Source organism: Solea solea, chromosome 9, assembly GCF_958295425.1.
Source record: "Solea solea chromosome 9, fSolSol10.1, whole genome shotgun sequence".
In the NCBI taxonomy this organism is placed as follows: domain Eukaryota; kingdom Metazoa; phylum Chordata; class Actinopteri; order Pleuronectiformes; family Soleidae; genus Solea; species Solea solea.
Window position 1 is genome coordinate 11,126,662 of NC_081142.1, and position 15,095 is coordinate 11,141,756.

Consider the following 15,095-nt stretch of genomic DNA (forward strand, 5'->3'; position numbering starts at 1 on the left):
GAATCACTATGCTGTTCCAGGCAACAACAAAAAATATGATGAGATAGGACATCTCAGCAGTGGTTGATTATCTCCAAAAATGGGTTAATGACACACACACACACACACACACCTAGACCACAGCCAAACAATAACCACATTTGGCTGGTGACTGCTGTTAATTTCCCACACTGTTCCTGGAGCCTGGAGCATCCTTTTCAACAAACCACTGTAAAGATACCATCTGTTTCAATGAAGTGACCTCCCAGCCATACAATGAAACCCAGCTGGCATAAGCATGATACACAATGAGGTGCCACAAACCCTTTACTTGACAACCACATTTGTATTTCACTATGGTTTCATGGAATGCGTATTAGTCCAGCGGACATCATACAGTTTTAGAGTATTTCATGAGTAGTACAGCAGTGTCAGTGCTGTATGGATTCCTCCCTGAACTGCTATGATCAATGCCAGGTTGACTGATGGAGAGTGTGATGGACCCATGTGCTGCTGTTGCCTCTGCTTTACATCAAAAGCATGTCCAATGCACTCCGGTCCAGCAAGATAACACTCGCTAATCCCCACTTTTGCACTACTGACGTCCTGCGAGCAGTCGGCTCTCTGCTGCTGTTCTGCTGCTGTGAAAGATATGACATCTTTTTTTTCTTCTCCTCTACAGGCATTTCTGTATATCCCTCTGTCCACCCCATTCCTCCCTCCTTCCCTTCCTTCCCTTTCCTCTTGGGTCTGTAAATAAGCTGGGGCTGTGTAGTCCCTCGAGAGTCCCCCTCCCCTCCTCCCCCCACTCTTCTCCACCACAGCTTTCCCCCGCAAACTCCTGTGCGCGCTCAGACTCTGCTTCTGTTGGAAGGCCCTGGGGATGATCCACTGGGCCACTCTGATGCACATCGTCCACACAGCCTAAGACAGGAAAGACTAACCAGTGTGAGTGTGAGAGAGCCCTTGGAGGAGGGCAGAGAGTATCCTGCGAAGCCCGTTCACCAAGCCTGGCACAAAGCTTGGCTTGCCCCTTCACTACTTCAGCCCCTGAGATGCCCTCTCCTCCCAATGATGGAGGTGAGTAAAAGAAGTTGACAGGGTCATTCTGTCAGACCGGTATATTCATACACTGCTAAGCACAGAAGTATTGCAATATTGATTTGATTTATGACATAATAGTTTTTCAAGTCAGCATCAGTTCAATATTTACTTTGCAATAGATTTAAAACATGATGGAACACTGCCACACAACATCATCAAAACATTACAGGACCAGGTGTGAGATTTAAGTGACTGGATTGAAAGGGACCTGCTGTGTAAGATAAAGGGCTCTTCATAAGAACATGAACATTCTTTTTAGTTATTTTATTTATTATTTTTAGATAACAACACATTCATAAAAACAATTTTAAATAATTAGATTCCCTAATTCTAATGCAAGGCTGTGAATAATTCATTTGTTCTATATTGTATCATATTTTTTTTAAAATTTGCATATGACATGCAACAAACAAATACAGAATGATTAATGCATCAGCCATAAAAAAAGATTGTGAAGGAATGTAGCTACATTACTATTCATTTATATTCTGGTCCATTAAACAATCCCCCACTAAATCCTCTGCATAAATGAGAGAAAAATGGGAGAGGATTCAAGCAATTTCTGCCCCTCTGTCTGCCTTGAGCACAAGCTGTGACTGTATCTTATTTTTGTCATATGCCGTTTCCTCCTCCAGAGGATCAAGGAGCGTCCCCCATGAACGGGCCATCTGTGGGCTCCTATCAGAGCAGTGGGAAGAGGAAGGTGCGCATGAAAAAGAAAAAAGGATCCATCAGCGCCAACGTCGTAGGCACCAAATACGAGATTGGTACGGTAACCTATCTATGATAACGCTTGAATTATTTTTTGAAATGACTGTAATAACCATAAAACGTGAACATGTTGAGAAAAGTTTTTAGACGGGAAGAAGAATAGGTGGGATGCTGGCGCTGACTGCTACACTGAGGCAAAAAACAAAGACATTCATTCTACGTTCTAAAGTGCATTACTGTGCTTTTATTAAAAGTGTTTTGCTGTTTGGCATCATCTGCTGGTTTGGAAATGCTACCAGAGTCCAGAAAAGCTTGGAAAACTGTTAGCAGTGCCATTACCAAGCATGGAGAGTCAAACGCCTGTCGGCCACATGACCCGACATTTAAACAACGCAGCTGCTTGTCAGTAAAAAGGCAATAAAATATGACACGGGTGCAAAAAGAGGCATGTTCTTTCATTTTAAGAAGAAGCTCTCTGTAAAAAAGAGACCCTCTGTGACATGTCTTAGAATGCAAGCCTTCTAATTTATATTTTCTGAATGAAAATTTCATGAATGAGCAAGACCAGTCTTTTGGACAGTGCCGCAGGTAAGATTAATGTACTGTGACACATTGCTTTGTATTTAAATTTTTAGAAACAGTTGTCATTGTGGCTCAGTCAGTCCCTCAGAACAACATAAATCCTGTAACAACATTATCTCAGAGGTCACTGTGACGTCATGTGTTCAATTAAAGGCGTCAGTGTTGCAGTCCAGTGAAACAGTTCACACGGAGACTTGGCCTTGCTGCATACATACTGTACATAAATTGTTTTTGAGGTAATTTACCTTGGCAGTGTTTTTTTTTTTTTTTTTTTGAAAAGGGCCAAAAGAGCACAGTAAGCACTCTCCGCCTGCTCTGTATATTGTGTGGCAGCAGCGCTCTCAGGGGTGAACTACAACCTATGAAACTAAGGAGTCAGCAGCAGCAGCAAGCAGAAGTTAGGGGCTGCCGGGATTCTGTAGGTTGATGGGAGTCTAGCTGTGAGTCTGTTTGCTAGCTGTGACGAGACCCTCTCAGTGGCCATTCTGAGGCTAGGGCAGGGCTATTTTGAAGGAAAATTAACACTAAGGGCCGGATGGATGGCTCATTTTTGCAGTTACTTTTTTCGAGGGGCCTTTTTCTTTTTTCACAATTTATAGTATTACATGTAAAGATTAAAGTTCATGGAGTATGTTGGCGGTAATTTGCTTTACACCCACTGAGAAGGGATTTTAATTTTTGGTCCTAGGGTTGTAGGTTTAGTTAGATGTGTAAGAAAGGGCCGTTTACAGCTTTGTGTTTAAAGCCCCTACTGGTGATTGTAAGCAGAGCCCTGCTGTGATGTAAACCCTCTCTCTTCCAGTTAGTAAAATGCGGTTAGCCTCTACCAACATTACCAGATGGATGAAGTTGCATTGAAACCATCCTTTTCCAATTCAAGTGCCATCATGCAACATTAGGCAAGCCTTCTCCAGGTTTGTGCAGGCTTTCAAGAAAATTAATTAATACCATGTTTCGTTAGGGCATATGAATCTTTCATTACTGGCTGAATAATGAATAGTTGTTGGATTAATGTCAAAATGGGCCTGCCACCTATCTCTCATACCGTGGGGTTTCCGTTGGGGTTTGAATGCATTACAATTAATTTATCTTTTCGGAGAGAGGTATTACGATTGGCTGCTCCGCAACTATCACAGGAATGGTAAATATTGCTGTTAGCTTTTTGATCTATAACCCATTTCCCCCTTAATGTATGCAAAAACTGAATTTAAGCATAGCAAGTGGAACACTGATATGAAAAGTAGAAATATATGATTCCTGGGTCTACATCACATCTTCTCATTTTTGCATCTGTATCAATGGTTGCTTCGTTATTTTTTTTTTCCCCCCTCCAAAATTGATTATATAAATGATTCAGTCGCCCATTCTCTTATTGTGAAACATTCTAATGAGTGGTTTCCACCCAGTTCGTATAGTCATCAACGAGATGGACTTCATGAAGACGCGGGACGACGACGAGACCGCCAACCTCATCTGGAATGACTCTGCTGTGCAGCACGAGAAAATCGCTGAGCTCAGGAATTATCAGGTATACGTTTAGGCCACAATTCAGCACACCTTCGCAAACGAGAGATTGGAGAATGGAGCCTTTGAATAAAAGGTTGTCAGGTTCTATTGTTACACTGGGGGGGAGGGGGGATCTGGATTTTAACCTCCAATTAAGCTGCTGCTCAGTAACACAACAAAGTTTATGTCGCTAAGCAGCTCCCTTGAGAGCTCTCAGTAGTGTATAGTATGTAACTTGGGGAACTTTGAGGAGCGTGTCTGAACAAGGATCAAATCTGACTTTGTATACCAGTAAAGGTAAAGGGGAGGTAAAATTGTCCACAGGGATTCCTCAAGAGAAATAATTAAAGGCATTCTTAAATGAAGTGTCTTATATATGAGATATGTTTTAAGACGAAAAGACCACTGACCCATTCTGAGGAAAGGCTCTGTCACTAAAATATATGATCACATTTTAGCTGTAACAAAGGGTTTATTCACACTTACGAACAAAACTCAAATTGTATTGAGAGCAGGTAGAACAGGTGTACGTTCAGTGTGTGGCATCCCTGTTTATTTGGGCACAATATATTTTATTTGCGAGACATGCACATGCTACTTACAAGAAATGTGAACGAATATCACATGCCCACAAATAGGATTATCCGTTACTTAGAATGGGAAAATAAGCATCTTTTGTAATTGACTCTTAATGTGAACATGTATTAACACATGAATAGACAAGATTGACTCAGATGAATGAATTGGAAGGAGGCAATAAAGGGTTTCTGTGTTAAAGTTATTTTACCAGGTTAAATTAAACAGTAAAAAAAACACTTTGTGTAACCTAATGTGCAGAATAAAATGTTGCATTTTGTGTTAAAATTGTATTCAGGGGTGAAAGGAATTCATTTTTTATTATCCTTACAGTCTGTCTGCAGAAATGATCGATACACATCACATCATGATGTGTATCGATCATGATGCTGACCACAATAAACCTAATGCTTTATCTTATCTGGGGCCGACTGAGTGTTGACGCACCCACCTGTCCTGATACATGTCCCTAGGAGAGGTCAAATAACAGGAATATTGAGAAAGCGATTAAAGCAGTCTGAATGGAAAGGGTTTTATATAGGACAGATGGATATGGAAATAAAAGAAGATTATGTTAAAATATACTACATGTTAGATAATATGATCAAATGAAAATAAAAAGGGAAAATGAAGATGGACAGACTCTTCCCATCTGCTTTTTCTGAGACCCTGGGAGGTAAGACAGAGAATAGCAAATAGAGGAGAGTAGTGGACAGCATGAGTGGGAACAACGCAGCATACGCAGAGACAGATGGGAAGACTGACAGGTAGACTGACAAGTTGTGAACAGCAGGGGGTGGTGGGGCAGGTTTCAAATGCCACTCGTGATGTTGATAAGACAGGCCTAAACAACAAGGGTTGCTCTGAGGTCTGTGTACTAGTCTGAGAGTGATCTCACCTCTGTTTGACCTCCCTGTCCTGCTGAGTGAACTTGACTGCTCCCCCGAGCTTTAGCCATCCATCTTACTGTGCGCTTATTTGATTAGACTGGGCACTAATGATCGACTAAATCACGGACTAGTCCGAAAGAGTCTAGCTTGTTAGGATAGGGGCAGTGAGAGTTCATCGAAGCAGATTGAATATTACAAATACAGGAACAGATTAACACGTCGAAATGTGCGCCGTGATGTTTCGCACAGAACTGGTGATTTGCTGTCAATTGCTTTCACTTGTTTCCCTGCGCCGCAGTGGAGTTTCACGAGATAATGTCTCAGATGAAAAGTAGAGGTCCCTCAACAATTGGTTTTGATTTCCCATCACAAGCTATGTCGTCTCGCGGCATTGGCATAATTGTGCAATTCTTCCGAATCCCTAATTACATCTGTCTCGTTTGGATAATAATCACGGATTCCTTTTACACTCTGCGTTCTTGTTTTTTCCTCTCCTCTCCTCTCCTCTCCCTCTGTTCATTTTTTTTTCCTTTTAGTGATGTACCGTGAGAGTTTGCTGTCAAGTTTTAGTTCATATGAGCCTAATTAACGCCCCTGTTCAGGCTCATTTAGTCAAAGAATACAGAAAATCCACAGTTTCTCCTATACACCCCCCCCCCCCCCCCCCCTTCACCGCATTCAAAGCAATTCATTCAACTGTCACTGCAGGAGTTTGCGATGCAGAACCAATTACCTCGGCCCCTCGGAGTCGAGATTGATCTTTTTTTCTCTCTCTCTCCTCTTTCCTCCCCAACCTTTAAAGTATTAAAAAAACACGATAAACTAAATAAGGGCGATGAAAGGTCTCAGCGTCACCTTTTTGTTTTGAGTCCGTAATTGGGCATAAATGTCAGGACATTGTAAGCTCACTTCAGGTTGCTGCCTTTAATGTGCTCATTTTTATGAACGGGCGGGGGTGGAATTGAGTGGCGTAATGGCCCTAACTACATTATTATGTCTGCTTGTTCCTCTTTAGAGAATTAACCATTTCCCTGGCATGGGCGAAATCTGCCGGAAAGACTGTCTAGCAAGAAACATGTCCAAGTAAGTTTTCTGTCTATCTTAACACAGGAAATATGAGCACTTTGGCTTGGCTTAAAATATGCAAAACAAGAGCTTTTCAAAGATCAGTGTTTCGACAGCTTGCACTTCGAGACCTTACAACTTGCAGCATTCCACCAGTGCAAGTAAAAACAAACATTCACTGGTGTAAAAGCAGAGAATTTACATCTACTATCATAAAACAAAACAAATAACACTACCATTGTGAAAAGAACACTGCCCTGTCTTTGTCTGTTTAGAATGATCAAGTGCCAGCCTCAAGAGTACAGCTTCATACCCAAAACCTGGATCTTCCCTGCCGAGTACACTCAGTTCCAGAACTACGTCAAAGAGCTACGCAGGAAACGCAAGCAGAAGACCTTTATCGTCAAACCTGCCAATGGAGCCATGGGTCACGGGTAGGTCAGAGGCGAGCAGACGACCACTATATGACTGTCGGACCGTTAGTGTGAAGGGGCCTTGAGAGAAGACAGAAATTAGCACTGAAGCAAATAAACGACAAGCACAGCAAACGAGTGACCCTGATGCAAGTGTCCATGGAAGCAGCCTTATCGCTGAGTAGCTGAGTATTTGAGCGGAGAGGGTGTGGTGAATCTCATTGTTGGCCCCCTAATTGTCTGTGATGGCCCCACTCTCCATAAATCAGAGGTTGTAGCTGCACAAACACACACTGCATGTGACTATTGTATTCCTTTATAAGGCAGCATCAGCCACAACCAGTCTGACTAGGACAAGGACCAAGATGGTGGTTGCAGGTTACTCTGTCCCTCAGTGGCATTCCTTATTCAAAAGATGAGCAGGCTGTGGACCTGAATGCATATTTCTTATTTAGAAGCCTGTCTCAGGCTGTGATGTCATGCTTCCTCTTGCATTTAGAGAATCATTGCCAAGGCCTGTTTTTTTTTTTTTTTTTTTTTTAAACTGTGTGCATAGTGACTCTTTACTCTCACGTTTATGAGGTTCAACATCCCAGCAGTCAGAGTACTTTTAGTAAAGCTTAAGTCATATTGATTTGTTGCCACGTCCGAAAAGTGCTGACTCGAGTTATTCTTGATGCTACAGTGAACAGAGTTGTATTTGACAGTGTATTTAGAGCTGTACTACATCACTTTAATGTCTGCGAATGGGGTGAATGAAACTAAATTCCTCATGTAATTGAACAGACTCCCTACTGGCACAATGTCAACACAACTGTACATCACAAACCTGAACAAGCATAGGGTTGGTATTGATTTTAATGCTCCTTTGGCTTTGAGAAGAGCTGTTTAGGTCATTGAGTAGCAAAGCCCCCTGGCTTTTAGAGGTGTTTTAGTGACACTGACTAGGAGGAGACCTCAGGGCAGAGCTTCAGGACATCAGCTTTTACAACTCCTTCTCAATGGGAATTGACAGAATGTAGGAATCTGCACGGGGAAAGATGCACTTTTCTGACTAGAATATGTGGCTCGGAAATAGATGGAAAAGTCTATTTAAGAAGCAGTCAACAACACAATTATCCTAAATTGTTTTTTTTACAAGCCCTGTAAGTGATTCTAATGTTTTTATGATTCATCTGGCACTCAAAACAGAAATTAGCTACAATTTAATGCACAATTTGCGGCAGTTGTGGCCACATAGACGAAGACTGAAATAAACTTCAACAATTTAAGTGAAGTTGGTTTTTATTTTATGTCAGGGGGTATAATGTAAACTAAATTCACAGGCTCTACAGGGTCTCTTGGGCACTTATAAATGTGTTGAAACTGCTCAGTTTGCAAAACATGAATTAAGTATTCATTTGACTTCTCTTGCTTTGAAAATGTGATCCCTGCTGTGCATATTGTGAAGTAATACTGTGGAATGCATTTATCACTGGCACCAATAGGTGGGGATATTGAAGTTGAAATAGCTCATTGTGCTTCACCTTTCCCTCTCATTCTCTTTGAATTTGTCCTTTCTGGTATAATGTGAGCATTACTTATAACTCCATGCTGCACTAAGCCCTTATTTATTAAAGAATAAAAGGCTGAATTATTGCAATACATTAAGAATATGAAAGATGATGAGTTTAGCACAAGCACTCAGTGGCGGGGGGCTCACAAGATTAGATTTTTCTCTCTCTTTTCCTTTTTTTTTTTCCTTTTGCATGGTGTGATGCGGCAGGAAATTAAGTTATATCTACCCTCTGTAATTTATTTTTCCTTCGGCCAACTAAATGAAGTTATTGTTTGTGTCTGAAGCGTGGCTTGTTATAAGGGAAACAAAATAAAAGCATGTGTGGGGCTTAAAAAGGCGAGATCCCCTCCGGTGCCAAATTAAATAGGCAGGGGAGAGTGGGCCGTGATTATCTGACACCCCAGCTCATCAATCATGTCGTCTTCTTCTCAGCTACTCCTCCTCAACTAACTTAACACTGTTAACCCTGTCCTCATCATTCAGCCTGCTGTCTGCCACTTAGAAGGGCCCCTCACATCATTGGTCAGGCTTCCTTTTCTTTTTTGTTCTCGAGTGGTGATAAGCAGGCCAATGAAGCCACGTCTATAATCCAAGCAGTCTTTGAGTTGGTGGGAGCAAGTGGTGATTGATAAAGCCAAAGTAACCACAACGTTCCAGCAAGGCAGAGCTTGTAAACGTGCAAAGTTTTATTAAGCCTCTGAAATAAGGAGGACTCCAGAGCAAAAACTATTTCATCATAACTTGAAAGGCAATACCTGATCCCAGTCTAGACATCCAATTTTCCTCCCTGGTATTTGATGAAGAAATTCTCCTAAGGAGCTCATCAACAATGTTAACTGAGTTATCTGAGAACTCTTTAATTAAATTACACCAACACAGACTTCTTTTTTCCCAGCTGCTGTATGTCTTGTTCTGGCTGTGATTACAGAAACCACAGGGACAGAACCCTGTGGCACCAGAGCACTTGGTGCCACAATATTCTCCGTACCTCAAAATATTCTTTTTGAACAGTCAAGCCTTCATATCTCAGCCAAATATTGTGTTTGTGTGTGTTGTGTCCATGTGCATGTAGCCAATTTAGCCCTAACTGGGAGTGATTTAGGTCAGGTTTGCTGCTTATACATACCGGCAGATTGTTTAAAAATGACCAACCATCCTCCCCGCACCCACACACACACATGCTGATAGACATACACAAAGTTTTGAAAATATGACCCCCCCCCCCACACACAAAAAAACACAATTCATTCATGAGTCCAGTTAGCATACTTTAAAGTCTGAGTGCGAGTGACATGAGACCAAAGCAAATGAATTAAAGTGGAGCTTGAAACGGAGCAATGCCTGCTCCTATTGAAAGACCCTGCACTATGCCATTCAGTCCAAATGCTTGTTTTGTGTTAAAAAAAAATCCCATTATTCTCCAGATGTTTGCGGAGAATTGCCCAGACAAACCAACCTTCAGATTTTGTACAGTCATTTCTCAGCTGTTTAAATTCAAAGGCGATGACAAAAATATATATTTTTTTTAAATGTTTCGTGTCTCCACAGAGCCAAAACAGCCTGTCCTGCTCAAACTATTCTCCGCACACTCATTTTTTTAGATATGTTTTGAGTGAAGATTATATACCAGTGGAAAATGTCTTTAATGTAAATAAAAAAAATCATTCCATACACATTCTTCCACCTCTGATCACATTAATTACTCCTGTAAACTATTAATGTGTTATTTTAATACAGCACCAGGGCAGAGATTATCTTTGAGTTGAAGACCAAATGTGTCAGCAGAGCAGGCAGATGTGGCACCCCAGTAAATACATCATGTCTTTGCAGAACATTGGCAAACGACTGTGAAGTAATAATACAAAAAATAATCATGTGTTGAAACCAATAAAAACAGTATTCTGTTTAGCTCATATTTTCTTTTGCTTTAGCACATACACAAAGCAGTGCCAATGTCATCAGTCATGTTCATGGTCTCTGCTATGCTGCCATCTATCATTTTGTAATTATCTTTTTTGTCTTTACTATGCCATATTTTATTATGCTGCTGACGACACCCCAATTTCCCCCCGAGGATTAATAAAGTTTCTGTCTATCCAGGATCTCACTTATCCGAAACTGTGAGAAGTTGCCAGCCCAGGAACACTTTATCGTTCAGGAGTATCTGGACAAGCCCTTCCTGATGGAGGGCTACAAGTTCGACCTACGCATCTACATCCTTGTCACTTCCTGCGACCCACTTCGCATTTTCCTCTACAATGACGGCTTGGTTCGTATGGGCACTGAGAAGTACCATGCACCCAGTGAGGCCAACCTGGTGGGTCACACACAGTGCCTGTATGCTTTTTATAATAATGACGAAAAAAAAGTACGTTATTTACAGTATGCAGCCATTTTAAAGGTTATAAAATGGACGTGGCACAGAAGCTGCACACACTCAGCCGTAGGCATTTGCCTCGTAGCTATGAACAATACATTCATCTTTATCTGTGTACCATCTGTACACAACAGTGATGCTTGCACCCACCCACAATATGCCACTTCACTCAGTACCTTGTGTGTGGCCAATCATGGGAGTCAGCAACTGACTACAGACAGATTTGTGAAACAGATACACAGAGAAATGTATTTTCCATACACTGCCATGAACTGGAGCCACGCAACTCAACATAATCATATTAGGCAAACAAACTCACAGAAGGATAGAGGCTGGGAAACACAGTGCAATCTCCTCCTCAAAACAAAAGCATGCATTACGCACACATTTCTTTCATTTTTTTAAAGACAATGTAATTCTATTCTAACCAACTATCAAACAGTCCTCACAAAGATAGAAGTACCAGTTAATGCCTAACCTTAATTTTAACCTTACCACAATTCAAATCTAAGGCCAAAACCTAACCAGTTCCTCAGAAACTAGGTTCTGTCTCATTAGGACGCAGTTTTGGTCCCACTGAGGTCTACTGGTACTGACAAGGCCAGTGTTTATGCCAGAAAAGGTCCTATACAAGTGCACACACACACAATATGCAGGGATACTGCATGCACACGCAGCTGAGTGCAAATGTCCACATGCAGATGTCTCTGGTATTATCAGGCCACTCTTATTTGCTTTGAGGTTCTGCACCTGCTGAAGGGATGCACACACAGCCACACACATGAACACATACACGCTGGACTCCTCCTGCATGTATGTGTATCCTACTGTGTTTTGTCTTACTCGGTCTGTGACACATGATGGAGTGAATCATGTCATGGAGATGGATGTTCAATCCCACAGTGAGAGGCTCCCAGACAGCCATCAGGGGCCCTAGTGGCCTGCAGTCACAGTGTTATTACCTTGTTGGCTAAGGGCAAGGAAGTATTATCTTCAACCGTGTGGCAGTGTTTAAAGAGGGGGGGATACGCCATGGTAATACAATGCATAGTTTGAGTAAACCACTCAATGACGCATTTTATTTTCAATGACACAGTTTGTTGTCTAAAGTGTTCAGCCACTAACTCCCTTGTGTCTCCACAGAGCCAGCTCTACATGCATCTGACCAACTACTCGGTCAACAAACACAATGAAAACTTCGAGCGAGATGAGACGGTCGACAAAGGCAGCAAGAGGTCCATCAGTTGGTTCACGGAGTTCCTCCGCACCAATGACTATGACGTGGCCAAATTCTGGGGTGACGTCTCTGTACGTGGGAAGTCCACCCAAACAGACACACATGTACTGTGGCGGATGTGCACTTTGATAAAAAGCAAATATGTGCGGTGTGATATCACGACCGCACCACAAATGCAAACAAACACATGCATACATCTGTTAGTGTAATCTGCGAGTGCACACTCATATATACACATGCTGTTCTTACTAGCCAACACAGGTTGCACACAGTACACAAGTGTACCAGGAAATGGGTGATATGATTTGTTATGGCAGTAACTCAGTGAAGCTTCAGAGCTTTGTTTAAAAGAGCTTGTTGGAAACATCTTTCCTGGAGGGCACACTCACCCTATCTGACACCACTTACCTCATCCAAACACCTTCACTTTGTTCATTTTCATTCAGCAGCCCTGGTTCTGTTTTTCTTCTCTGCTGTACATGACCTTTGCTATTTGCTGTTCTTCCTGCCCTACACTCCTTGTCCCTTCTGTCCAAAGTAGTTTTGGCTCTATGGTCCCTCAGTCTTCGCTGTTTTACTTTTACCTCAAAATCAAATCTTCCTCAAGATGATCTTTCACTCATTCTCTTCACCAGCTTCTACTTGCCCTGCCTGATTGGCAAAGTTCTTGTTGTGGCAACATTTCATCTTCGATATTCTACTTTTATCCGTCTTATTTAATTTCTTATTTGTCAAAGTGCTGTTTCTCCACTTCCTCTTTCTATTCTCCACATGACTGTGGAATCCCAGAGGGTCAACCTCTGGCTTAACACTTGGGTTCTTAACACTTTTTCTCTCTACGCCTTTCTTCAGAACTCACACCACTTTGGTGTGAGTGCTGTCCACTCACAGTCACGTACTCTGCTTTTGAAATCAATATTAATGCTCTTTGCTCATTCTCCTTTTGCCTTTTTCTCTTCATCTACCCTTGTAGGTTTTTACATTTTATTTCTGCAGTGGGCTGCCCTAAATTTCAGAATGTCTATGGGTTTCTTTGCCAAAACCTTGTGTCTGTGTGAGTGAAGAATATCATGCAGATACTTTTTATTCTTTGTGAAACAGTGGCATCTCTTTCATATTGGGTACCTACTGATGTGCTCTTTGGAGCAAAGTTACTAAGGCCTGACCAGCAAAGCCACAGCTTTTTATGCGTATGAGAGCAGTGTCTGACTACAAATGACCTAGTTATGGATGCAATATTTGCTAACACGGATAAAAATATGAAGACACGTAAGGTCAGTGATTTTTGGTTGATGAAAAATATATAAAAAATAATCCAAGTTCTTCCTACAATAGACATATAAGGTGTTAACAAAACAGGCACAAACGTTAATACAATCACAGTCCCTGGCAGTAGCCAGTGCTTGGGGCTCACGAGTAGGAAAGTGATGTGGGACACACACACACACACACACACACACACACACACACACCAAACAGTCAGTGCTGGGACTTGAGGCATAAACAGCGGCAGTGGGAGCAGGTGTTTGTGCAGGGCAGCCTGTGGGTCAGAAGGGTGGATGGATAGATGGATGGAGGTCTGTGAGCAACAGACAGATAGAAAAGGGAGAGGGGGTGCAGCTTATCAGGCTTGGGCCAGACCACCTTGCCCCCCTCTGACACCCAGCAGTCAGACTGGACATGGCAAACCGCATGCCAGCATCACTGTATGAGGCCAGACTGGTGAGGGGAAGCTTTGCAGTGTATGTGTGTGTGTGTGTGTGTGTGTGAGAGAGAAACAGCGAGAATGTGCATGTGTGTGTGTGTGTCAGGAGACAACATGTTTACCCCACATATACTGTGGGAGTAGGCAGGCAGGTAGCAGCCAGCAAACATAGTACATGCACACAGGTTGGGAGTTACACAGATGGATCACCACCAACACTGGCGAGAGCATGTGTGTGTGTGTGTGTGTGTGGGTGAAATTCAAAAATCTCTTTGCCAGTAACCATTGTTTCTCTCTGCTTCAAAACTGGCAGCTTATCTTAACACACTGGAGAATTACATTCAAGATGACTCACTGATTGTAGACCTACCACTGTGGAGCATGTCTATAGGTCATGACTGTATCATTCAGATTAATCTTCATCTTAATGTTTCTAGTTTAAGAAGACATTAAATCATCATCAGCTTTTGTGTTACCGGCTAAAAAGTGACAATATTTGTCATTTTATATATTGTCCAGTTCAGCTTGGTGATCCTCACTCTGTTTGTGTTTGTTTGTCCTGCCAGGAGCTGGTGGTTAAAACATTAATAGTGGCTGAACCCCACGTGCTGCACGCCTACCGCATGTGCCGCCCTGGCCAGCCACCAGGGAGCGACAGTGTCTGCTTTGAGGTCCTGGGCTTTGACATCATCCTGGACCGCAAACTCAAACCATGGCTACTGGAGGTATGGGGTCAAAGACTGCATATGTGTGTTTAAAAATCTAAATCTTCTATTGAAATTTCTTTTTTTAAAAAGGCACACCTTTATTGATTCATTCCATATCAGTTTTTTTTTTTATTGTATTTATTTATTTTTTTTTTTATTTTTTTTTTAAAATGTTTTCAAATTTTAATGCACATTGAGAAATAATTGCAGTAGGAGTCCTGTTTGACATATAATCTTTTCATTTATGGTTTTTATGTATAGGTTTTCAGTCAGGGAGAGGAGAGCTGCAGTCTGTGAAACCTCACCTGTGTGTGGCGTTAGTGAAGTGACAGCAGCTGCTAAACTGAAGCAATGTGACATCAGCAGGAGAGAGGGAGAGGTTGCTCCACACTGACAGAAAGCATAACACGCTGATTTTACTCACACACAGTGGTGCACCTTTGAACAACGAGGAGAGACATGCTTTAATGTTACATGCATGCGTGAATTCACACCAGCCCACCCACACATACTTGAAATTCATACACACAAAATAGTAGCTATATATGACAAGACACCTACAACTCCCTCTCATACAGAGACACACACACTCTTGCACAGCACTAAAATGTAGGTCATGTAGGAAATGGCAGGTTGGGTAGCACAACACCTGCCCCTCATTCGCTCAGTGTCAGTCAACCGGGAA

The 15,095-nt window shown here is 42.0% G+C and overlaps 1 protein-coding gene across 4 annotated transcripts in view; it reads left to right on the forward strand.

Moving 5' to 3' along the window:
• ttll7 (tubulin tyrosine ligase-like family, member 7) overlaps window positions 1-15,095 on the forward strand; it is a 70,372-nt gene that overhangs the window by 7,036 nt on the left and 48,241 nt on the right. For all 4 annotated transcript variants that reach the window (XM_058638769.1, XM_058638766.1, XM_058638770.1 and 1 more), the window contains exons 2-9: window positions 662-1,059; window positions 1,719-1,850; window positions 3,783-3,904; window positions 6,364-6,431; window positions 6,689-6,847; window positions 10,485-10,701; window positions 11,905-12,069; window positions 14,270-14,428. In XM_058638769.1, the coding sequence (XP_058494752.1) occupies window positions 1,035-1,059; window positions 1,719-1,850; window positions 3,783-3,904; window positions 6,364-6,431; window positions 6,689-6,847; window positions 10,485-10,701; window positions 11,905-12,069; window positions 14,270-14,428 (1,047 nt within the window). In that variant the 5' untranslated portion in view covers window positions 662-1,034. The remainder of the gene's footprint in view (window positions 1-661; window positions 1,060-1,718; window positions 1,851-3,782; window positions 3,905-6,363; window positions 6,432-6,688; window positions 6,848-10,484; window positions 10,702-11,904; window positions 12,070-14,269; window positions 14,429-15,095) is intronic.